At 34.8% G+C, this 26,423-nt stretch overlaps 2 protein-coding genes across 2 annotated transcripts in view; both read left to right on the forward strand.

Moving 5' to 3' along the window:
* LOC142339662 (phosphorylase b kinase regulatory subunit beta-like) overlaps positions 1–1,857 on the forward strand; it is a 71,016-nt gene extending 69,159 nt beyond the window's left edge. Inside the window, exon 16 of the mRNA XM_075389858.1 lies at positions 1,188–1,857. Within this exon, the coding sequence (XP_075245973.1) occupies positions 1,188–1,335 (148 nt within the window). The 3' untranslated portion in view covers positions 1,336–1,857. The remainder of the gene's footprint in view (positions 1–1,187) is intronic.
* A 517-nt stretch (positions 1,858–2,374) lies between these two features.
* Positions 2,375–26,423, forward strand: part of LOC142340265 (uncharacterized) — a 30,808-nt gene continuing 6,759 nt past the window's right edge. Inside the window, exons 1-7 of the mRNA XM_075390829.1 lie at positions 2,375–2,669; positions 3,255–3,339; positions 3,701–3,828; positions 4,483–4,619; positions 20,610–20,838; positions 21,134–21,326; positions 21,701–21,949. Of these exons, the coding sequence (XP_075246944.1) occupies positions 2,442–2,669; positions 3,255–3,339; positions 3,701–3,828; positions 4,483–4,619; positions 20,610–20,838; positions 21,134–21,326; positions 21,701–21,949 (1,249 nt within the window). The 5' untranslated portion in view covers positions 2,375–2,441. The remainder of the gene's footprint in view (positions 2,670–3,254; positions 3,340–3,700; positions 3,829–4,482; positions 4,620–20,609; positions 20,839–21,133; positions 21,327–21,700; positions 21,950–26,423) is intronic.

The raw sequence follows: 26,423 nt of genomic DNA on the forward strand, positions 1-26,423 counted from the left end.
ATTATTAGGCTTGATTTCACTGCGTTTTAAAGCTTTTTAGTACAAAAAATGATTTTTAGAGGTTTACTGAGCAAAGGCAGAGTTTTTTCAACGTTAATTTTTTTTGGCTGTTTTTAGTTATTTTTGTGATTTTGTTCCGTTTTATTTCATCTGTTGCGATTTGAATAGAAGCCATATGATTTTTGGCATTTTAAATTATCAGCTTATGACATTGTTTTAAAGCAAATAATTTTCGAGAAAATATCGCAACAATAATGAGAAATGTTTTAACTAATTCATTCTCGCATTTTTTCTCATGTTCTCAAAATAAAAGAAGTTTGTTAGCCTATTTCGACTTGCCTACTGTTTTGTTTTTTCATTTAATGACACCAATTGCATGAAAAAAGTTCCAAATGAATGAATTTCCAAATGTTCTAATTTTTAAACTGTTTCATTCCCAACGTTGGTTAGTGTTGTCAACGGCGGCTGTTTTCCCGATAATCCACCGGCTATGTTTTATTTTTTTTCAATCTCCATTTTATCTTCATAGAGTTTGTTGCTTCTGATTTTGATGACATTTTGTTATTTTTGCGGCTTTTTTGTTATATGATGTCGCTTCTTATCTGTTGCTTCATATTATTCGAATGTCTCTAGTTACATTATCAATAACTTGTGCCAAAGCAATGCAAATTTTGTAACTATGAACTTGTCATTAGTTTCTGCCTCGTCTCTGAAATTTTTGCCAGTGAAAGTTCCTCTAAATAGCAGTCATGGGAATTAATGGAGGATATTTTCTGTAATGTTTCAAACTTCGGGAATACGTTCTGACTTTCGTTTTTGTGCCAATGCGTCTAACTTTCGTCGATCTGGTTTCTTTGTTGCAGCCTTTTCATTTTGTCGGGCGTGTTTTGCAGTCGATGACTCGTTCTTTTTACACAGTTCATTTTAGTATCTATTAATATATAATTGCGTCTAGTGAATTGGCTTTCTTATTTTTGTTCTTTTCTCGGCCAGCGCTTAAGTTTTTCGCAATTATACACTTTACTACTGGAGTAAGTTCATGGAGTTTGACCATCCCTCTCATTACAACCCCCCTGCCCCCTGTCCACCCTCACAACGCAGTCCAGCAATCCCCCTCCCCATCCCGTCCACCCCCTCCCTCATCCACCATTCCACCCGTAACCTCGCACTCTCGGTTTATCGTTCAGGTTTGATCACTTCTACAACGTGGCCCCTCACGTGAAGAATGGAACTGTGAAGTACATGTTGGGATCTGTGATGAGTCTGCTGTTGAGTGCAGAATTCGACATTTCTAAATCGAGTATAGCCACTGCCTCAACTTGCCACTTGCAATGAATCCTCAGTGACAATATCCAAATCAGACAAAGACAATTTTGCTGTTTCATCTCAGGTGTTCTTCAAATATAGACTAGAATAGACCAATCATGTATATCTGCCCCAAGATCTCTGATGTTGCTTTGTATTCAAGATTTCGGTTCGTTCCCGTCCTAGCCTCATTACGTATATTTAGGCATGGGGGTATACGCTCTAGCCGAGAACCTAAAATGTTAAAGACGCAATATTTCTGTGTAAAGGGAAGTTCCACAAAGAGCTCTGCGACTTCTGTTTGATGAAATAAATTTTGACCCAAGGACACGCTGTACAGAATTTATAAGAATGAATTTTTCCTCGGGATGAAGTCGAGATATCACTTTCTGCTGAATAAAGTTAACAATTGGCAGAAGAAAATTTTTGGTCATCAAGTATGTGCTGATTTGAGATTTAGTTCAATGAAATAAATTTTATTTGCAATTTTATTTTGCAGAATAGTAGAATAGTTGTGATAATTATATATTGAAGTTGAACTCAGTGTGTACATTCCGTTTTTCCTAACCAAGTAGCGTATATATCGTTGTAAACTTCCTACTCAACGGTGGATCAATTAAAAATTCTGTAGAATAGAAGTAGTCGGTGTTTTTCTAAGACCGCTCAGCCCTCAGAATTGTTAGTAAACAATTTCTGAACGCAGAGTTGTGGCATGTCTGTCTCTTACAACTTACGTACATAATTTCATTAATTTTTAATTGCTCTCAAACGAAGTTTGTTGCCCGCAATTATTTGAGTCGTTTTTTCAGATTTAAGCCATTAATTAATTGCTCTCAAACGAGGTTTGTAGCAATTATATTAGTCATGTCGCTCTTTTTTATGCAATTTTTCGCTTGGCCGATTTTTTCGCCTGACCCATTTGACGCCCTCAAAAACGGGATAAACAGGTAGCGCCCAGCGGGCATTAAGTGCTCTTAGAGCCTTTCAGCTCTGTTTCAGCAGTGTCAACTGTTTTTAGATCCGCCTTTTTTATTTAGTCGGCTTTTTCGCTTATGGTTACTCCATTTCGTCGCCATCAATGACGATAGTGTATCCCGTAACATAGCGTAATTCATGGCTGCCTCATTTCAGATGTGATGATTGTTTTAGAACACCGTTTGGCCCTTTTAACGATACTAACTTGTTTTAATATTGACACTCTCATTTTGTGTCACAAATCGGAGTCGCATTCTTATGAAGGTGCAGCTCCTAAGGTGGACATTGTGATTCCACCAGCTGCAGCAGGAGAAACGAAATACAACGAGATCCTGAAGCTATCTGAGAACCCAAAGTATGGCAACTGTTGGACTAATGCCTTGTCACAGGTAAATGGCTCATTCTCTTTTAATACTCTGGCGAGTTAAAATGACAAGTGACATTCTAATCCTGAATCTTTTCAAGTCTGCATTATGGAAAGATATTGCCTACAGATATTGCTCTCAACCAATATCTGTGGGCATTAATGAGGTCTTGTTAATTGCTCTCAAACGAAGTTTGTAGTAAATGTATTAGTCCTGTTGGTCTTTCTTACGTTAGTCGGGTTTGTGTTTTTTTGTTGTTGTCGGGTGTGTTTTTTTGTTTGTTTTTTTTGTGCAAGTTTTGTCCAACTGATTATACGTTTCTTATGGTAGTGTGCTTCCTTTCAGAATTTTTAGTAGTTTAACTCAATTGTGTGTACTTGTTAACGATTTTTTAATCAAGTTTCAATCAAAAAGGCGCCTTTTCCCTTCATTGGATGAACAAGGAGATCAGGAAGGTCGAAATGATGATCTCTTACGGTATAAGGAGTCAAAAGAGAGTGAATCTTGAAGTCGGATACCTGATCTAAAAGAGTAATTCTTCAGACTTTAGTGGGTCATGCTTTAATTCGGCTAAAGCGGTTGTTTTTACTACCATTCTTTTTTTTTCAGCTGGAAAACTCTTGTCGCAGCATGCGTGAACAGCAACAACAGCTGCTTGCCTTGTCGTTCACAAATTGCCATCTTCTAATGTCGGGTAAGATTTAATTTTTTGTTAGAAAGAACTCAGCAAAAGGAAACGTTCGAATAACTATTTTACATGATAAACCAACCACCTGTTTTGAGGTTTTTCTAAGTTTGTTCTCATTTGGAGATTTTATACTATTGTATTGATCACTCTATCTAATTTCTTGACTTCTCGTGTTGAGAAACAGAATGAATGGCAAATCACGAGGGCGTCAAGTTGCCTAGCAGTTTCCTAAGAGCCTTAATAGTCTTCAAGAATGGGGTTTCACTGATCCTGCTGACTGGATATAAAGTTATGGTGTGCAAGGAAATTTGTGAGAGTTTTGTACCCTCATTTTACCCCCCCCCCCCAATGTCTTTTGTGTGTTAAGGGAAAAACCAGCTGACATGTTACACTGAAGAGGAGGCATCCGATTGCACTAGCAGGATGAGTGACTTGGCATTCAACATCTACACCTCCTTCTTCACACACTCTGAGAATCTCTGCTTCTTCATACAGGTATAACAAAATTAAATCCGAATTATAACTAACTTTGCGGATTCTCTTTAACTAGCTTTTAGCTAGCTTATTGTAGTCTGGTTGGTTTTTTTTCTGGCATTATGCTTGCTTTTTGTCTATGGAAGCTGTTGTTGCAAACGGTTTCTAGCGTACAAGCATTGGGACGGTACAATTCGTCATTATCGTTTAGTTATGGCGCGAATTATTGAAGGAACTGGTAAGTTTTTGCTAGACTTTTAAGGCAAAGACTTCAGATGTTGTTGTTGCTTTCAGTCAACTGGGAGCGATGATCGCATTTCCACCCAAAGGAGTCCATAGTCAACTTATTTGTGCTTAGAATACTCACGTGCACATTTTAAAATGCCGAAAGTCTGCAGTGCCAGAAATTAAAATGCCAGAAGTTGTTACTTAGCCAGAAGTTGACTTCCGTTGACTTTCGTCATTTTAAAACGTGTGCGTTTCGTGTTTTAAGCATGGTTAAGTGACTCTGCAGAAGTCACTTCGAAATTCGGACTTAATATTTCGAACCGCTTCGCGGTTCTCGATAAACGCCAGAAGTTATCAGTGACTTCAAGCAGAATCATTTAACCATTACTTCAGCTCTGTTGATGATTGAATTAAGATTGAAATGATGGTTGCGTACATTTGATATAGGCTCAACTTTGGCAAGAGTGGCAGGCTAAAACAGTGCAACAGTTAGCGGACACGACAGGCCAAGTTGTTCAGACTTTGGACTCCACTCTTGAGAAGCAGAAACAAGTGGAAACAATTGTCACTAAAATGCACCAAGTGTAAGTCAGTCAACCGTTTTGACTCATTTTTAACTGACCTCAAACCTGTTACTGTTACACATGTATTGAATCATTGGGTCTTTCCCATTATAGGCCCCCATGAAGTTATAGCCCCCATTGTGGTATAATTACCATGATTGGGGGTGGGGGGGGGTTATAAGTTGTCTAACCACTAGCTATAATGGGAAAGACCCGAATCATTTTGTATACTAAAACCACTCAGTTCTGATTTTGAGCGAGATTTCTTTGGAAAGGGTTTATAACAGTGAGAGTGAGTTGCTTAATTTTGCTCCTTTTCTGGGCAGTTTTTGTCGGTTACGGCTGATTTTGTAGTGCTAATTTAATGTGTATCTAAACCTGATATTATTTTTTGCGTTTTTCTTATTAAAAACGAAGTTTAGCGATAAATGCATCATAATGGTTTTTAATTTGCTACAAAGTTTGAAGCAATTATTTGAGTCCTGGTGGTCTCTTTTTTAATTCGATTGATCGAGTTTTTGTCTGATGATTTTGGCTAAAAACGGGATCAAATGGTAAAGCCTGTTGGCATTAAGATCTTAGGGCTCTATACGTCGCCATGTATATGTTTCACCAAAACTCATGATAAATAGTTATATGATTTGTGTCATCAACTACATCTATAACTCTGCTTAAAGTTGTTAATCATCAGTTCATATTGTCTTGGTGTGTTATCTTGCTCTTACTCATTTTTGCACGTTCTATTTTTAATTTATGGCTCTGACTGCTCAAAAGTCAGGTTCATTATGAGTTCATTACAATTTGAATGTCAATTTCTTGTAATTTGAACCCCCCGCTTCTACCCAGTGGGGCTAACCCTCCTTATTAAGATTAAGCTGGCTACTACCAAAGCCAATCCCTTCCTCTCGCCAGTCGTTTGAGAGCAATAAGTCGAACGTTGGTTGATTATACTTCTTAATTACTCTCAAGCAAAATTTGTAGCAATTGTTTGGGACCTGTTGGTTTTGCTTTGCCGTTTATGTTTCATTTTTTTGTCCTCAAAAATGGAATAAACAGGTACTTTTTGGGGACTTGTCTCCGTTCAGTGTTCTGAGAACTCTACTGAGCATATGTCACTAAGCATACATTCCGCCAAAACTTTCGATGAGGTCTGATTGCATGATTTTAATAATTTTGACCTCAACGATAGACTGACGATTTTTCTATATTCAAACCCTTTCTAAACCCTTGTTCCAACTTCTCAGTGATAGAGAAACTTATGTGACTTTACAGATTTGTTCAATGAAAACACAGAATACAAGTACAAGGAAAGAATTCGAATGTGCTGAAAGAAAAAAATCAAAAACCAATTAACTGTTGTAATGAAAATTTTTGACGTTGACAGAATTAATAGCTACGAAACCAAACCTTAGAACGCAAAAAAATGATAAGAGAATTCCTTTTCTGTTCAATGGAAGTCTAACCAAACCCATGGACGAAGTGGCGGTGGTAATAAAAGGTCTCCATGGTAACTGAAAGTCCTCGGATAGTGGAGAGTCGTTAATCATAAATCGGTTGTGTTTGCAAAATCATTTTGTACCTAAGTATTTCATTTGACAGCCTTGTTTTGTTTTGTGTAATTTTCTGAAAAGTTTTTAATTTCTCTCAAACGAAGTTGGTAGCAATTATATTATTCCTGTCGGTCTTTTTTATGCGATTTTTCGCTTGACCGATTTTTCATCTGACGCTTTTGACTTTTCGTCCTCGAAAATGGGATAAACAGGTAACGCCCAGAGGGTATTAAGTGCTTTTAGAGCCTTTCAGCTCTTTTTCAGCAGTTTCATCTGTTTTGGATAATTATCCTTATGGTGTGAAGGGCGGTTCTTAGAGGTTGTTGACCCCCCTACCCCACCCCACTATTGCCCCCCCGTGGCTACGTTCGAAAAGCTGATCGCTAAAAACATGCAAATTTATACTAATTTGCACAATTTCACATCCTAAGGGGTAATAAGCACTTGCATTTTTATCGGCCATGGAATACTTCAACTTTTTAATGTCACAAATTTTGGTGGCAATTCTTTGATAAAACTTGCTTTTTTCAAGTTTTTAAAATTTTTGTTAAAAGTTTTTTTAGGTTTTTTCAGCCTCAAGATCCACGGAACCTGCTCTGGGTTTTGAAAATAGGTTACTATATAATTTCTAGATGTAATAAAATGTCTTCCAAGATTTTAACATCACGAATTTTAGCAATTTTTGACAATTTTTGTTTTTCAATTTTCAGGTTTTTTGAGCCTCAAGGGTCAGAACACCTCCGTAAGGGTTTGATAATAAGTTACTGTAAAATTTTTGTAGTTCATGGATTATTTTTCAACTTTTTAATATCGCAAGTTTTAGCAATTTTTTTTTTAAAACTTGCAATTTTTGAAGTTTTTTTGAAATTTTTTGTTCTTTTTTAGGTTTCTAGCTTCAAGAGCCACTTAACTTCATGTAGGGTTTCATAATATGTTACTGCGTAGTTTATAGACGTAATGGAAAGTTTTCAAGATTTTGATATCACAAATGTAAGCAATTTTTTTCATTTGCTATTTTCATGTTTTTGAACTTTTTCCGGCACCAGGGGCCCTGGGACCTCCTCCAATGTTTGAGGATAAGCTGCTGCATACTTTCTAGAGTTATTGGGATGGTGATCAATTTTTTTCTTGACTCCAGTGTTACTAATTTTTGGATATGATTTAAAATTTAGAATCTTCGTTCCATGTGTATGGATCTTTGAGCCAGTGAAACTTTTTCAGGCTTGAAACGGGGATGCTGGATAGTATCTTGATAAAATGAAATAGTTCTTAAAATTTTAATATCTTGAATTTTAGCAAGATTTTGTTAAAATTCGTAATTGTTTCCAAAGTTTTTCAATGTTCGTCCTTTTAAGAATTTAACGACCATTACTCGGAGTCGACCATTACCAAGTCTCGGAGATGGATTACTTGACAGAACTTTCGAGACTTTTTTCCTGCGAAGTTGAAAACTTTTTCATTTTGCCTTTATCAGTTTTTTTCTTTATGATTTGTTTTACTAACAAGGCTAGAAAACGAAGTTGCAGTGTCGAATCCCATCATAGAAAATATTCCAATCTCTCTCTCTCTCTCTCTCTGTCGGTTAGGTTTTCTTTCCTTCTCTTTCTCGATCACGTTTAATCTCTCTCTCTCTCTCTCTGTGTGTCTTTGTTGATGTCGCACTTCAGCTGCTGTTATGTGGCGTAATGTCATCATCTCTGATTATCATTAACAATGAGATATAGTAGAAATGTTTTTTTTTTATCATAAATGACTTAACAGGCACTTTTTAAGAAATCAAGAAGTCATTACACTTTTTGCTTTGTTAATGTCTAGCAGACTGCATGTGTAGTTTTCATACAGGTTTCTAATGACATCTTGGTCAATTTCATTCCACTTTTCTGAAACTTTTTCTCCAATTTTCCCAAAAACGGTCTGTTTCCGTAATCAAGCTGTCTGTTTTCGTGCTTCAAAATCGCTCATAATTTTTCGATTGGATTTAGATCTGGACTATATGCCGGCCATTTCAGCACCTTCCACTCCTTCTTATCTTGGAAAAAATTGTCATTAATCTTTGATATGCACAGGAGCATTATCTTTTTGAAAAATGATGTCCGGAAAATGCTTTTTTTTTCTTCGTAGTTTTTCAAAATTCCCAAATAACGCGTTAAGCTTCTTTGGTTAGTTAACAATCATTTTTCTTCCGTCTGATCATTTTGCATCCCAAAACATAAGTGATCGTTTGTTCGAACTAAAATTTGTGTTTTTTTGGGAAATCTCGTTCCATTTCTTTGCAAAACTCAAACAATTCCGTCACTGGGTATGCGCACCCTTGTTTCATCAGTAAGAGAAATGCTGTTTGAGCATTTCAAACTGACTTTTTTTGCAGCATTTCTTGAAAAAACTTCTTGCTGTTTTATCCATTGGAACATTCTTTAATTGCCCCTGAAGAGCTCAAAAAACGGCGTCAAATCAACTGATTAATAGCCGCCCCCATCTCAGCCGGCTTTTCTGCGCTCCTTTTTTTGTCTAATAAATTTTTGTTTCGCTTTACCTCATTTTGCCGCTTAAGCGACATTTTGCATACAATCTTTTTACAGCTGTAATCTGAGCGTAGCTATTTTGTGATGTTCCTGATTTTTTAACTGACATTCTTTTTTCGTTTTACATTTGTTCACTCAGCAAAACTGAAAAAGTCGATAATTCTGAATGACTTCTTCCTATTTAAGAGCATTTGCGGGCGCGACGTCATTTCTCATTCTCTCTAGCTTTTAGGTCATTGGACTGATTAGATTTGACTCATACGTGACTTGCCTCACTCGATAAACTGACTTCTGCACTTAAAATTTTAAAAATTTAAATTTAATATGAATTATTTTGAAGTTCGAAGGAGGTCATTTGTAATTAAGGGCCTCAATAAAAAGGCTTCTGTGGCGTGAATTTTCACAAGTCTTATTAGTTTATCGCAAAATGTTTTTTACATTATGTTGTTTCTTGAGCAGCCTCTATAACTTTATAACTTGTATCTGTGTCTGTATTTTACTATCTGCAGTATACTGCACTCAAGTATTTCCAGCTATTCCGGTAATGTGCCGGCTATCTTTGAATTCTCTGGGCTAGTGCTCATTCTGCTGAAAGTGTTTTCAAACAGCAGTTTCTCAGGAGGGCAATCTGAAATGAACATAGTCTGTAAAGAAAACAATCAGAAATAGAAACGTGATGAACCCATTAAGCCCAGTTCTAGATGACCACTACTTGATCTTGGTTCTTATAAGTCTTAGTTTTCATCTCTAATGGGTATTTGTATTGATACATCGTGTATCCCTCTGTGTATAGTCTCATTAAGAAACAAAAGTATGTCTTACTACAAAATCCGATCAAAATAGCGCGCACTTAAAAATATCTAATTATAAGAATCAATGACGGCTATTCTCCGGCAATGATCTGTGTCCGTTTTTAATTGAAATAAGTTTTTTTCTCATCGTAAAATTAGTTTGTTGGGGCTCTTGGCAGATTGTTTACAGTTCTATGCCATAGTTTATTATGAGGAAAGTTGCGAATAAAGTTTTTCATTAAATGATACAAAAATCTTCTTGGAAATCAGCTTTGCTATTCATTTGCTCTCAAGCACAGTTTGAATCCTTTTTTTAGTCCTGTGGGCTTTTGTATGCCACTTTTTGCTTAAGGAAAAACGCGCGTGGAATTTTCCAACTTTTTGGTGTGCTTTACTAGTCTATCTGTCATTTAACTTTAACTAATTTAACTTAAAGCATGAAATGGGCAATTCGTTTTGGAAATTACTTATGAGTTTTTAAGGGGCAAAACCACAGGTTTATAATTCAAACTGAAGATATGAATTGGATTATTATTTTGCAAATAGTGGGTGATGAAACTGAAGAAATTGTTTCGCAGATAGTGGGTGATGGAAATTCAGCAATAAATTGCATCAGTCTCTGCATTAACCCTGTTTTAATGAATTGACAATTGCGTCAGATGCAGAGTGTATCAAGGTTTAACTGGTCGTACTACTATAAGACCAGCCAGAAAATTCGGTTCAATTAATAAAATCCTTAGAGCGCGTTTTGCATAAATCATGTTCTTGTTGGAATTCAGTTATTGTCAGAAAGCCTTTAACGCATTTGGGCACGAAATGCTTATAATATGGTTTTCTTTCTAAAGGTTAATGGGGAGCATTTTGTGTGTATAAATTTGCTCTAGGTCGAAGTTGAAAATCTCTACATGATTTGAGCTCGCCTCGGCCTTCATGCAATCAACATTACTGATCCTAGTAAATCTTATCATCCCATAAATGTTGCAGTGCATTTCTGTCTGTAATGTTATTGCTTCAATGCATCGATTGATTTAATTGCAATCTCAAGCTTACGTTCAGTGCCGTTTAAGAGATAACTGATGACCATATTGAAGAAAATTAATTTAAGAAACTGCTTTGTTGGGAATTAAATAATGTTCCAACGCCGCTCATCCACATTTTTTAAAATTAACTGTCTACCAATTGAAAACACGTTCGAATTGTTCGAATAACAAAATAACGAAAAAAAACATTTTTTAAGGCGGAAACTATCTAAATTCGAAATCGCTTAGTAACGAAGTCAAAATACCATCAGATGAAACCTCAAGTAAACAAAACCACCCGTCCCTAACAAGAAAGCAGATGTGACTTGTCCTCGATGAGACTAGAAAAGAAGTTCCCCTGAGCCTGAAAAAATTTCAAGTCATTAAAATCATTGGCTTTACAATAAATTCTGGACAGATTTGCAATCTACTCCCTAAGAAAACAATAGCACTAAGTTATGGGACTGTAAAATTACTCTAAAATCTACTAGCAATTTACGAAAACAATAAGCATTGAAGCTATTAAAAGATCTTTGGTATCAACTGAATATGAAATATAATGAATACAACTATTTATCACATTTAATTTTGGGTAGTATAAAACTGATGATTCAATGGCACCTGCTTTTAAAAGTGTATACGTTAAAAGACCATTTAAAAATACATATTGACCATTCACAGCTATTTTGAAAACCCCGGTGTCCAAGTCATCAAACATTGTTATAATATAAAAGCCACGGAGAAGTTACGAGAAGTTAAATTTTTTGTCCCAAGAAACTGGATGAGACCTCCCTCGATTATTCTTAAAAACAACGCTACTTAAAGCTGTAATTATTTTGTATACTTCTTGTGACCAAAACAAGAACTACATGTACCGGCAGAAACCAGAAATTCGAATAAAATTGCGAGAAACTATCGGAGCCATTATAAAAACGAACTAGTGAAAAAAATATTCTGTATGTGTTCAATTGAGCTTCTTTTCAACACTAAATGGATATTTCATTATTGTGGTAATATGACAAGACTTAAAAAATGAAAATTTATAAATATAAAAAAGTAACATTTTAAAGAAAAATTGTTTAGTCCATGGAACAATTAGTTTTCAGCAGTGACCGTGTACGATGATTTCTAACTCAAAAGGAAGCCCGTGAGAACTGTCAATAATCAGATGAAGTTTTGCGACCTCAAATATGCTTAATTGCACGTCTTTTTTTATCAATAGTTTGGACCTTATTTTCTCTCAATGCTGTGGTAATGTGAGAATACTTCAAAAAAGAACGATTCAAATTTGTGAACAGTCAAAAATCAAGAAAATTTTTTTGAGATCTCGTAGTATCATCGTCATGAACCTAATTGTTAAAACGTAAAACCGCTAACCATATGATTAATTGCTCTCAAACAAAGTTTCTAGCAATTATATTAGTCCTGTCGGTCTTTTTTTAATGCAATTTTTCGCTTGACCAATTTTTCGTCTGACGCTTTTGATCCCCATCACCCCTCGGTGCACCCCCCCCCCCCGTGGCTAGCTACTGACGAAGCCAACCGCTCGCCGTTCGTTTGAGAGCAATTCGCTCGAAGTTAAGCGGTTATTTTTACCTTTGTCGGCAAAAATTATATGGGACCTGTATTTAGAGGGAACGACCATTATTTCAAAAGTTCAAATAAGTTTAAAAATGGAGTAAACTTCAAAATCCCATAAAATTTAAAAAATTTTCAAAGTCATAACAGCCAATAGGCATCTCAAAATGTTAGTAAGTTCTACCTAATTATCTTTAAGAAACTAATTGCGCCTTTGTTTAATGATATTCAGTCATAGTATTACAGAAAATGCAAAATATTAGTCAAATTTGAAATTTTCGGTTAAATTTTACAAAAACCGAAGCCAAAATCCATAAGCTTTTCCCTGAAAAGAAAATGAGTGTTCATTGGGATCTCATCTGAGCGTAAATAAGATTTTTTGTATAATGGAAACTTGATCTAAACATTGACTGTTTGTAACTTACCTAAAATAATTTTTTTTTCTAAATATGAAACATGAAATTAAAATAGCCACTTGGTTAATGTTACATGTTATTAATTTGTTAACCAAACATTCTTATTTTCTAATTCATAACAAACTAAGGTTCGGTTTTCTTAAAGTAGTTTTATAAAAAGTATGTTTGAAACCTGTAACCCTTCTGTCTATTGAAACTCTTTCGTGTCGTTTAAGCCTTTCCGCTGTAACTTTTTGTTTAAATTTGGTCTTCGACGTTTCTTTTATAATTTTAATTGGAAGTGTGTTCCATTTCCGAATAAAGTTACGAACAATGGAACCATTACTCTATTTTGACTTACATTTTTGTTCTAAGAAAAGGTTATGGGTTCGTTTGCTTGCAATATTTGGCACGTTTTCCAAAAATCTGAAATGTTTATTGGAGCGATTTCTTGTTTGTTGGAGAATATTGAAAAACCTATTTAATGACACCCGTGTTATTTGGAGCTCTGCTGGAAAAATTTTATTCTCCAGAAGTAGATCTCTGGCAGTATCGTTTTTGATTTTCATAAAACAAACTTTTATGCCCCAGTTTATGTTTGTTTATTCTGTCAATAGAGTAAGATGGTAAATTTTGAAAAAATGCACTAAAATCTAAATGAGATAAAACTAGAGATTTAAAAAGATTTATTCTTGTTTTTAACGGTACCTGATAACGAACCAAATATAATGATCTGATTGCTGAAGCCATTTTACTGATAACCTTATTTATTTGATTTTGGTATGTCAGTTCCGTATCAATTATTACACCTAAATATCTACATTTTTCTGATGCTTCCAATCGGTGTCCCTTGAAATCGAAAGTTTCAATGATTGGCAGTTTTTCATTCCTGAACACCATTAACTCTTTTTCTCATTCAAGGTTAACCTGTTTTGTTTCATATATTGATCTGTCCTGTTTAATGTATCTTCAGCTATTAGCTGCAAATTTTGCTTCATTCTTTGCGTGACATAGAATTGCTGTATCATCGGCAAACTGTAATATATCACAATTCGTTGATACAGCTTCACTGAAGTCGTTGACATAAAGTATAAAAATTAAAGGCCCTAAGACAGTTCCCTGAGGAACACCGTGATTTATGAACAACCCAATCTGATTTTGCCACTCCATTTTTTACACACTGTTTTCTATCACAAAGGAAGGAGTTTAATAAGATTCTTGCATTCTCTCCCATTCCATAACTTTTTATTTTGTTCATAAAAACATCTATAGATATTGAGTTGAAAGCCTTTGCTAAGTCTAAAAAAAGTGTAACAACAATTTCGTTTTCGTCAAGGCATTGGTTTATTTTTTCAGTTAATGAAATGATAGTATCGAGACAGGACTTTTGCTTTTGAAATCCGAATTGATTCTTGTTAATGAGACCATTAAGAGTTAGGTGATGAGTTAGTTGTTCAAGTAGTAATTGCTCAAAAATTTTTGCTAGAGTTGGTGTAACTGATAAGGGTCGATAGTTTTTTGGTTCTAGTCGGTCTCCTTTCTTATAAACAGTTGTAACATGGGCTGTTTTCAAAATATTAGAACGTGTTTTTGTTTATACATTAATTGACGACAAATTGTAAATGAGTTCCAATAGACAGTTTACTATCTTTTAGCGCCCATGCTGGTATATAGCCCGGTCCGGGCGATTAATGCTTCGGTAGATTATCAATAACATTATACAATTCTTTTCTGGTGACTGGTCGGAAGCTAAATTCCGGTCCCTCAAATGTTAGGGAAGAATGATTTGGAGAAACGTCTTTGCCTTTGTATAATCCCAGCCTCGCAAAACAGTTATTAAAATCAAGTTATTGGCAATCTTTCTGTCATCCTCAGCAAATTAACTACCTTCCCTTAATTTGTCAATTTTTTCTATTTGACTGTTGGAGTTGATCCTGTTTTTGATGAATTTCCATTGTTCTCTTGAAGTTGGTAGCTGCTGGAAAAAATTCTTCGTATAATCATCTGCAGCTTTTTTCAGTTTTCTATTCACTGAATTGCGTAAAGATTTGTAAATATTATAAATCTCTGGTTTTGTGTTTTTCTTGCACGCATTAAAAAGACGGTGTTTTTCATTTATGAGACCACGTAATTTCTTTGTCAACCGTTGCTTTTGTTGTTTTTTGGTACTACTTTCTACCAACTTCAAGGGTGCATGACAACTCAGTATTTTTTCAAAAATGTCGACAAATTTCAGTAACATTTCGTTAGGCTCATTTATCTGGTACATAGGCGACCAATCTTGCAGCACAATGTCACGATTGAAATTTGATCTTGATTATTTCTTGGTATTACGTATCAAAAACTGTCTTTTCTTATCAGTGTGATCTGTCTTTAATGATGACTGATATACTATTGTGAAGTGATCCACTGCAAGAGTCGACTCGAGGACATTGGATTCAAAATTTTGGCTCTTCCAGATAAACCAGTGATCAATTAACGATTTTTTTCACCATTTGTCCATGTTGCCTCTGTTTCATTAACGTAACATAGCCCATTATTTGCTGTGAAAATATCAAGTGACTGTCTACCTTTTGCGCCTAACAAGTTTATATTGTAATCTCCAAATAAAATTAGATTATCTGTATACGAATACACATTTGAGATTTCTACAGTCATTTCATCCAGAAAAAAAAGAAAGATTTACATTGGGGCAGTATGATACATTAATGAGCAGTTTTTGTGTTAAAGGCTTACAAATTTCAATCCACATTGACTCAAAAAGTCTTCTATTGATTGTGTTCAAATCATTTCTCATTTTTACTGTAAACTGTTTGGGAGCCCAAATACCTACCCCTTCGCCTCTCTGTACATTAGTTAATTATGATCTTGGTTGGTGAACGAAATGATGACTCTTGCACAGATAAAACTCGGGAATTTCACTTTTTTCATTTATCCATGTTTCGGTAACAACTAGGAATTAAGTTTCATCAAGATTTTTCAAAAAACGAGACAGTTGCTCATGTTTATCATTGAGGCTTCTACAATTCATATACCAAAACTTGGGAAACTCCGATTTTCTCCAACACCCACCCTTGTACTATTCAATCTTTGTTAAATTATCCAAATTTGATGGACCTGGGTTTCTTTCAATGTCACCACATTTTTGTAGAGTAACTACGATGATTATAAGTAGATATTTTATGTTAAATATTCCGAACCATAGTAAAAAATTTTTTCTATTTAGAAAAAATAGAAAAACTTTTTGCTAGCACTCTCAGAAGCTTTACGTTCATTGTCATCGATACCATCAATAATTTATGTCAGCATTTTGTCATTTTGAGCTCTCAAGTGAATGACTTCCGACGTTGACTGATCATATAACCTTTTTTCGTTGTCTATAGGTGCTCGAAGTTCTTTGTTTTCTTGTTCAATTAACGCAGCTTTTTCTTTATATAGTTCTACGTATTTTCTGAGCTCATCTATTTCACATTGTTGCAAACTACTAGTAAGTGATGTTCTTTTATTTTCGCTTAGTTTCAAAATTTCTTGTATCAGCTTTTCCTTATTCCATTTTGCTGGTGCAGTTGTCTCCATTTTGATGTCGGATATTGTGGTTTTTATGACAGTTTTAGTTAAACAGCAAAAAAGATGTTGACCTGAAAAGAAAGAAAAATAAACTGGTTTGATCTGGTTGACGAAATACAATAAGTCAAGATAGCTCCAGTAACGTTTTCAGATGGCAAGTAGAATACCCAATCAATTGTCGATAAAATTGTTTTCCAAAAAAGAATTTATCTTGTACGATAATATGAAAATTTTTGAAGAAGTCTATACTGAGCTTATATAGCAGTTAAGAAGGGTAAAGTTTTTCAAAACATTGCATGTGTTTTAAGAAAATTCTTTGCCGCTGACTTCTAACTTCTTATTATATATTTTTAAAAAATGCAATTCTAACACTTTTGATTGAAACATAATTTTTTAAATCATTGATCGTCGATTAAGAACACGTAATTTTTCCATATTTTAGTGAAATAAATGAAAGAACAATTTGATACAAAAACTTAACAAAAAGTCGTGCTTATAAGTGAACAAGTTCGCGTCGATGCTCATATGTTCACTAAAATTTTGAGCCTCCATAACTCCTCGAAAAAAGATTGAGACTTTTTTATTTCCAATTCTACGCTTGAAGGGTTTTCTTATGATACCGTCTTCTGTCAATAGAGTAAGATGGTAAATTTTGAAAAAATGCACTAAAATCTAAATGAGATAAAACTAGAGATTTAAAAAGATTTATTCTTGTTTTTAACGGTACCTGATAACGAACCAAATATAATGATCTGATTGCTGAAGCCATTTTACTGATAACCTTATTTATTTGATTTTGGTATGTCAGTTCCGTATCAATTATTACACCTAAATATCTACATTTTTCTGATGCTTCCAATCGGTGTCCCTTGAAATCGAAAGTTTCAATGATTGGCAGTTTTTCATTCCTGAACACCATTAACTCTTTTTTTCCTCATTCAAGGTTAACCTGTTTTGTTTCATATATTGATCTGTCCTGTTTAATGTATCTTCAGCTATTAGTTGCAAATTTTGCTTCATTCTTTGCGTGACATAGAATTGCTGTATCATCGGCAAACTGTAATATATCACAATTCGTTGATACAGCTTCACTGAAGTCGTTGACATAAAGTATAAAAATTAAAGGCCCTAAGACAGTTCCCTGAGGAACACCGTGATTTATGAACAACCCAATCTGATTTTGCCATTCCATTTTTTACACACTGTTTTCTATCACAAAGGAAGGAGTTTAATAAGATTCTTGCATTCTCTCCCATTCCATAACTTTTTATTTTGTTCATAAAAACATCTATAGATATTGAGTTGAAAGCCTTTGCTAAGTCTAAAAAAAGTGTAACAACAATTTCGTTTTCGTCAAGGCATTGGTTTATTTTTTCAGTTAATGAAATGATAGTATCGAGACAGGACTTTTGCTTTTGAAATCCGAATTGATTCTTGTTAATGAGACCATTAAGAGTTAGGTGATGAGTTAGTTGTTCAAGTAGTAATTGCTCAAAAATTTTTGCTAGAGTTGGTGTAACTGATAAGGGTCGATAGTTTTTTGGTTCTAGTCGGTCTCCTTTCTTATAAACAGTTGTAACATGGGCTGTTTTCAAAATATTAGAACGTGTTTTTGTTTATACATTAATTGACGACAAATTGTAAATGAGTTCCAATAGACAGTTTACTATCTTTTAGCGCCCATGCTGGTATATAGCCCGGTCCGGGCGATTAATGCTTCGGTAGATTATCAATAACATTATACAATTCTTTTCTGGTGACTGGTCGGAAGCTAAATTCCGGTCCCTCAAATGTTAGGGAAGAATGATTTGGAGAAACGTCTTTGCCTTTGTATAATCCCAGCCTCGCAAAACAGTTATTAAAATCAAGTTATTGGCAATCTTTCTGTCATCCTCAGCAAATTAACTACCTTCCCTTAATTTGTCAATTTTTTCTATTTGACTGTTGGAGTTGATCCTGTTTTTGATGAATTTCCATTGTTCTCTTGAAGTTGGTAGCTGCTGGAAAAAATTCTTCGTATAATCATCTGCAGCTTTTTTCAGTTTTCTATTCACTGAATTGCGTAAAGATTTGTAAATATTATAAATCTCTGGTTTTGTGTTTTTCTTGCACGCATTAAAAAGACGGTGTTTTTCATTTATGAGACCACGTAATTTCTTTGTCAACCGTTGCTTTTGTTGTTTTTTGGTACTACTTTCTACCAACTTCAAGGGTGCATGACAACTCAGTATTTTTTCAAAAATGTCGACAAATTTCAGTAACATTTCGTTAGGCTCATTTATCTGGTACATAGGCGACCAATCTTGCAGCACAATGTCACGATTGAAATTTGATCTTGATTATTTCTTGGTATTACGTATCAAAAACTGTCTTTTCTTATCAGTGTGATCTGTCTTTAATGATGACTGATATACTATTGTGAAGTGATCCACTGCAAGAGTCGACTCGAGGACATTGGATTCAAAATTTTGGCTCTTCCAGATAAACCAGTGATCAATTAACGATTTTTTTCACCATTTGTCCATGTTGCCTCTGTTTCATTAACGTAACATAGCCCATTATTTGCTGTCAAAATATCAAGTGACTGTCTACCTTTTGCGCCTAACAAGTTTATATTGTAATCTCCAAATAAAATTAGATTATCTGTATACGAATACACATTTGAGATTTCTACAGTCATTTCATCCAGAAAAAAAAGAAAGATTTACATTGGGGCAGTATGATACATTAATGAGCAGTTTTTGTGTTAAAGGCTTACAAATTTCAATCCACATTGACTCAAAAAGTCTTCTATTGATTGTGTTCAAATCATTTCTCATTTTTACTGTAAACTGTTTGGGAGCCCAAATACCTACCCCTTCGCCTCTCTGTACATTAGTTAAATATGATCTTGGTTGGTGAACGAAATGATGACTCTTGCACAGATAAAACTCGGGAATTTCACTTTTTTCATTTATCCATGTTTCGGTAACAACTAGGAATTAAGTTTCATCAAGATTTTTCAAAAAACGAGACAGTTGCTCATGTTTATCATTGAGGCTTCTACAATTCATATACCAAAACTTGGGAAACTCCGATTTTCTCCAACACCCACCCTTGTACTATTCAATCTTTGTTAAATTATCCAAATTTGATGGACCTGGGTTTCTTTCAATGTCACCACATTTTTGTAGAGTAACTACGATGATTATAAGTAGATATTTTATGTTAAATATTCCGAACCATAGTAAAAAATTTTTTCTATTTAGAAAAAATAGAAAAACTTTTTGCTAGCACTCTCAGAAGCTTTACGTTCATTGTCATCGATACCATCAATAATTTATGTCAGCATTTTGTCATTTTGAGCTCTCAAGTGAATGACTTCCGACGTTGACTGATCATATAACCTTTTTTCGTTGTCTATAGGTGCTCGAAGTTCTTTGTTTTCTTGTTCAATTAACGCAGCTTTTTCTTTATATAGTTCTACGTATTTTCTGAGCTCATCTATTTCACATTGTTGCAAACTACTACTAAGTGATGTTCTTTTATTTTCTCTTAGTTTCAAAATTTCTTGTATCAGCTTTTCCTTATTCCATTTTGCTGGTGCAGTTGTCTCCATTTTGATGTCGGATATTGTGGTTTTTATGACAGTTTTAGTTAAACAGCAAAAAAGATGTTGACCTGAAAAGAAAGAAAAATAAACTGGTTTGATCTGGTTGACGAAATACAATAAGTCAAGATAGCTCCAGTAACGTTTTCAGATGGCAAGTAGAATACCCAATCAATTGTCGATAAAATTGTTTTCCAAAAAAGAATTTATCTTGTACGATAATATGAAAATTTTTGAAGAGGTCTATACTGAGCTTATATAGCAGTTAAGAAGGGTAAAGTTTTTCAAAACATTGCATGTGTTTTAAGAAAATTCTTTGCCGCTGACTTCTAACTTCTTATTATATATTTTTAAAAAATGCAATTCTAACACTTTTGATTGAAACATAATTTTTTAAATCATTGATCGTCGATTAAGAACACGTAATTTTTCCATATTTTAGTGAAATAAATGAAAGAACAATTTGATACAAAAGCTAAACAAAAAGTCGTGCTTATAAGTGAACAAGTTCACGTCGATGCTCATATGTTCACTAAAATTTTGAGCCTCCATAACTCCTCGAAAAAAGATTGAGACTTTTTTATTTCCAATTCTACGCTTGAAGGGTTTTCTTATGATACCGCTCACAACTCTACAATGAATATATCGATCGGCGGAAATTGACTGAACCAAGTGTGTATATAGTCCCCCCCCACCACCACCACCACCCACCACCCACCACCACCACCACCACTATCACCACCACTTGGTGGGGTCGGAAAATCCAAAAACAATTCAATACTATTATAGTGTTTCTTTTTCAATATGTTTTTTATTTTGTTAATTTATAAAGATTTTATGTGATTATAATAATTCATTTAACGTATTTATTATATTAAAAGAAAAAGTCAGTTGTACAATAATTATAAACCTATGAGTTAGTGATTTTTAAGTTTTAATATCGGATCTCTTCTATGTCACTAGTGTATCCGTTCCCCCATTATTTGCGTCTTTGTTTCAGATTAAAAGCCGACTTCCCTCGTTTATTGGAGGGTGTGGACCAACTGCGCTCTCTGGTGCTAGGCGAGTACATCTGGCTGCACAGTGTGGTGTTCTTTGCCTGTTCTTCCATCCTTTCATTCTTCCTAACTGCTTCCAGACGAACCATAGGTGCCAGGTGCTGGATTGCAGTGACATTGTTTGTCGAGTTCTGCCTGGAGATATCACTGCTGAGATTGGGAGCGTCAAATGTAAGTTATTATTATTATTAAATATAAGCTCAACTCGTCAGAGTTCATCGCTATCACGCTTGAAAGAGCAGAAGTATTTATTACTCTCAGAAAATAAGTTAAAATGTTGATCTGATCTATTTTTAACTTTGCTAAATTTCACGAGCTTTGTGCCAAAACAATCGACCTGCTCTGTCCTTCGCCGTAGTTTCAGTTTAATAACATTTTCAGATTAGTTTTTTAAAATGCAAATAGGGATTAGACGAAAGTCAGGCTCTAAAGAGTGCTCTCGGATAGAATTGGAGTGGATGTTTAGGAACTGATATACGACAGCCAATGGAAATTGCGTAAGTCAGTGGGAGGAATTATGCTGCTCGTGTTGTTTGCATTCTTCTACTCCTATAGAGACATCAATAGAGAGAACAACCAGCTCCTCATAGAGCTCAGGTCACACATTATTGCAATAAGGTCACAACCCCAACACTCCACATCGCCTCCTATTGGTCAAGGTAATAATGGATCATTCCCAGTAACGATACAATTCTGCGTTTGGCATTTTAAAATTGTTTTGGGCTCAAATCATGTGGATTTTCTCTTTGGTTCCTGGGAAAACCTTTTGAATCAGTGGAGTTTGACACTAGAGCAAATTTCATGGTGGATTTTGGTAATGCATAGCCTCGTCGTGGGACCGAAATAATTCAGTCTCAAATCAATTTACTCTCAGTGCTTGTCTGGACTACACATGTTAAAAATTTGACAGTGAGGGCAAACAATTTCGTACCAATTTGATAAGGAAGGAAGCCGGGGATCGATACTTATTGAATGTGCACTTGAAAGCTAATATAAAAATGCTATTTTATAACTCCTGTAGTTGTTATGTTAGGTCCTTGCAATGAGGAGCACACATCTCAGCTTATGACGGGAGATGTATTGGACACGACCATATCTCAAGGAAACTTGGTCACGTCTGATGACTCGTGTTGTGCAGCTGCTCTATCTCCACGTGCAAGTGCTTCTGCTCCCAATGAGGGTCTTAGAGTGGAGTTTTTCATGAGCGAGCAGGAGGCACTCAGATTGGACCGGAGTATGATGGAGACACAGCAACCATTGGCCAATGGAACAGAACCCGAGGGTGTGTAATTTTTTCGCTTCTATGGTCAATTCCTCCGAGAATCTTTTGTTCACGGGCGGGCGGTATTTGCAAAAAGTATGCTGTTTTGGACATATTTTCTTACCAAAGAGGTTCTACTAGTCCGCATTATAAACTCTCAAGGCGTTTAATTGCTCTCAAACAAAGTATATAGCAACATACTGCGGTCTTTTTTATGTAATTTTTCGTTTGACCGATTTTTTATCTGAAGATTTTTGTCCTTAACAACGCGATATCCCCCTCATTTGATCCTTTCCCCGCCACTTCACTCCCACCCCTCCCCCTCTCCACATCAGTCCATTCAATTGAAACCGTGGATCGGAAAAAGAAGTTCTTGAATTTTAGGTTTTTCTGCCTGTTTTTCACGAAGGGTCGAATTTTTTATTCTAGATTTTTCTCACGCGTTTCTCGCTGGTTGTTTTGTTTTGCATATTTTGTTATGTTATGTTCATTTTTTTTGTTGATTAACAAAGTTTGTTGTGGCTCTGAAAGTGTTGATTGTCAGCTTATCATTTTAAATTAAATCGTCAGATTTTAGTTCATGTCTTTCCATGTTTTTTTCTACAATTCAAGGAATTCGAATTGTATTGGGGCTCCTCTGTCTTTCACACAGATTGTCGAAGACTGTTCGCACACTGTTTTGATGATTGTTGAATTCAAATTGGAACAGTGATTTGGTCACTCTGAAACAGGAAGTGGAACGAAAGGTTTTGCGTCGTGAAATTTTTGCAATCTAATTTTAATGTTGAGTGAGAAAATGGTGTTTAAACAAAAATTAGCATTCTTGCAATTGGTTTTGTGTTTGAGTGCGACTTTGATTTTTTACCGTTTTCCTTATTTGATCTTATTTTTTAAATGATTTTTCGAGTCCATTTTTTGTCATTTCTAGGTATTGTTTTTTTTTGTTTACTCAATGAAAGACAGGACTTGTCCCGTTGTATTTGTTTTTAATGAGTGATTGTTTTCCTAACTTTTACCACTATGCAGCTGAATTGTTGCCCATGAAGTCATTTTCTAAATCTCTTCGTATGAGGTTTTGGCTCAATCACGCTCTAACTTCATTTCTGCTGACATCTTTTTGAGAAAGTGAATTATCCTGAGGTCTATCTAAATAGAATTCTGGATCGTTTCCTTTTGTGCCTCCCTCCCCAGCTTATTGGGTGCAAATTGACCCATCCAGACGCACTGTGTAATGGCACTATGCTCAAATTTGAAATTTCAAATTTCACTTGTTCAAATTAAGATTTTTTCTATAAAAATATCTATTCAAATTTACATTTTATGTTATAAATGAAACAATTTTGGCTTTCAATAGACAAAAGGCCATAAAAAGGGTAGTTTTCGTCTCATAGGGAAGTTTACTATAAATAGAAATAAAAAATCAATTTCTATATGAGGGCTGATATTTTAAAAACCATTTCACATTTTTTCAAGTCAATTAGAGACTAGATACTTTTCAAATCCAAGTTCTGTTAATGACAAACCTCATTTACAGTCAAATGATGCACAATGAACAAATAATTCGTTTTCAAGGAAGCGCTCATTTTTTTAATGGCTCCGACTCTGAGTTTCCGTAATTTTTTTTGAAATTTTGATTTTCTTTTGAGATTTTGATAAAACTTTGTAGTTCTATTGCATCGACTCATTTCGGAAATTTCGAAAAATTTCGGAAATTTTTTTTGAGTATTAAAAGATCTTAAACTTGTTTCTGTGAACCGTAAGTCAGTCCCACTATTGACAGGAAGGCTTTCTTTTTTACTGCAAAACAAATTTATCTGCTTAGCGGCTTTATCTTCAAACTGTTGTCTTTATGACTTCGATGCCAAGAGTTTTCGAATGATTTTTAATTTTTGATTATTTTTTCCTATTGGATACTTTTGAAATACGTTCAACTTATCATAGATAAATTTAAGAAAAAGACGCATGGTTTTAATGGCTTTGACAATGTCTTCTCGCCTTTTTCTACTGATTTTTTTGTTTTTGCCTGTAATTGTTGTCGTTTTCATAGTCATACGACTTATTGTGATGACTTATTGATCATTCATTGATGACACAAACTATTGCTTTCCGATCCAGACATCACTTATAATAATTTATTCTTTTTTGATTTCCGTTGGAAACTATTGATTTTTATGGCTTTGATACTATGAGTGTTTTCAAAAGTTCCGTGGTTTTAATATATTTGTTCATATGTGTTGTTTTTTTTTTTTTTGAAGTCATATTGTTGCAAAAACTCATTTGCTGTTTTTGCCTGTATTTTATTCTTTATGTAGTTGTGAAAGGCTGAGAGGGCTCATTAGGCTCTAACTGAGGAATGATAGAGCGAAGTTGCTCAATGCAGTGAGTTTATAGCAAATAACCTTAAAGTTTATTGCAATGTTTGTTTTCAAACTTTTTTAAACGTTTTAGTTTTCGTTGTTATGTTTGTCAACTTGTATCTAGTTCTCATCACTGAGAGGCCCCATCATCTTCCCTGTAGTTCGAATATTAAATTGGCTACTGATATCACGTCTGAACTGATGTTTTGTTTGTTCAACATTTTTAGTTTCCATAAAAGTTTTGTTACAGATGAATATTTGTGTTCCTTTTTCTCTTCTTTCACATTCGCGTAATAGCAGATCCTAATGATCTTTCAGTATAATTTTAACTGTGATAGTTTAATTAACATCTAAAATGAAAGACAATATTCAGATAAAAGCGAAAGTTTTTTCTTGCTTGAATGTTTTGTTTTTGCGCAAATTGTTTGTAATTTTTGCAGTTTTCATGTTTAGTCTGTTTCTGTGGTTTTGTCTCATCAAAGATAGCTTGTTTTTGTTTCGTGACAACTTTTTAGTGAATTTATCAAGATTATTTTGTTAGAAGCTAATAGTTTTTAAGACGTTCGGAAATATTTGGTTTTGAAATTATTGATTGATTTTTGAAATTCGCCTCATTATTTCTTTTTGTCAACTTGTTACCTAGTCTCATTAATGTAAAGTCCCATCTGCTTTGTAGTAACGAAAAAGTTAATTTGTGTTGTTAAAAGTTTTATTGAATTGCATTTTGAGGTTGTTACTAGGTGCTTTTAAGTTAAGATGTTGAATTGTTGCCGTGAAAAATGTTTTCTGTTTTTGCTTATTTTGTTGTTTTTTCTACCGTAGTCTTATTTATGGTCGATCTTTTGGGCGCTGTAAGGAGGCATGGAATTATGTAATTCATTTAGTAGCTTGTGTAACGCTTTTTTAAACTCAAATATCTATTTTTGATTATCTCTTTCTTCGGTTGACAGTTATGTCAAAAATGTAGATGAGCTCGGTTCTGAGCACCATGTGCAAACGCACATTAACAAGCCTCCTTTTCTTCATATAATTTGCTATTAGGGGCCTGCTTGTCAAATGAATCACTTTAATTACATCATTCGATGCACTTAATGAACTCCTTAACCGCACTCCGGAAGCAAGCTACACACGAGCCCCGTCCTGTTGTTTGGTTGATATCATTTTGTCCGATATTAGCGGGTTTTTTGCTTTCATTTTCCAAAAGAGATGCTATAATGTTATGCTCTATTTGCTGCACTGCACGACCAGTTAAAGTGCACAATATTTTCTTATCGGAATTTTCACAGCTCGAACCGACATTTATATCTATATATTAATTCAGTGTCGACATAAAAGGCACCATGTTTAAGCTCCAAATCTTCACATGTTTTAACGGCCCTTAAACATGGTTTAAACGATTGGCAACAATCGGGTTTGAACCGGGGTCTACGGGTTGAGGAGCGGGAGCGCAATGAGTTGAGTTAAGGAGAAGGCGAGGCGCGTAGTTTGTCGGGATTTTTGCTCACTAACCTCCTGATGAACTTGATTGTTTTTTTGAAATATATCGTTTGCTTTGTGAGAATGTTGTCTTGAGTAAGTGTCTGTCGCTTTCTAATTCACTATGTGAATTAGAAGTTGAGTTAAAGCAGTCAATGAAAGCTAAAATGAACACATAAATTATCTCGTGAACGAATGAGCAATTTCAGATGTTGCTCATTAATTTTTGAATTAATCTATATATTAATTCAGTTTCGACATAAAAGGCACCATGTTTAAGCTGCTAATCTTTACATGTTTTAACAGCCCCTTAACATGCTTTTCGGCAAAAAGCGACTGGCAACAGTCGGATTCGAACCGGGGTCTGTGAGTTAAGAGGCAAAAGCGCAATGAGTTGAGCTAAGAAACAGATGAGCCGCGTATTTATCGGGATTTTTGTCCATTAACGTCGCATCGGTTTCTCATTTCTCCAATTCTCTCCTCTTTTCACACTTTTTCGTGCTCCATGTCTCCTGTCACTATCTATCTTCTCTCTATGTATTTATCTTCTATCTATATCTATCCCATGTTTATGCATTTATCTCATCTTCCCATGTTTATGCGTCCCTTAAACATGCGGCCGAGCGTAATGCATGCATGCTATAATACCATGATTAAGTGCC

Source organism: Convolutriloba macropyga, chromosome 5 (assembly GCF_964194025.1).
Source record: "Convolutriloba macropyga chromosome 5, txConMacr16.3, whole genome shotgun sequence".
Classification (NCBI taxonomy): Eukaryota; Metazoa; Xenacoelomorpha; order Acoela; family Convolutidae; genus Convolutriloba; species Convolutriloba macropyga.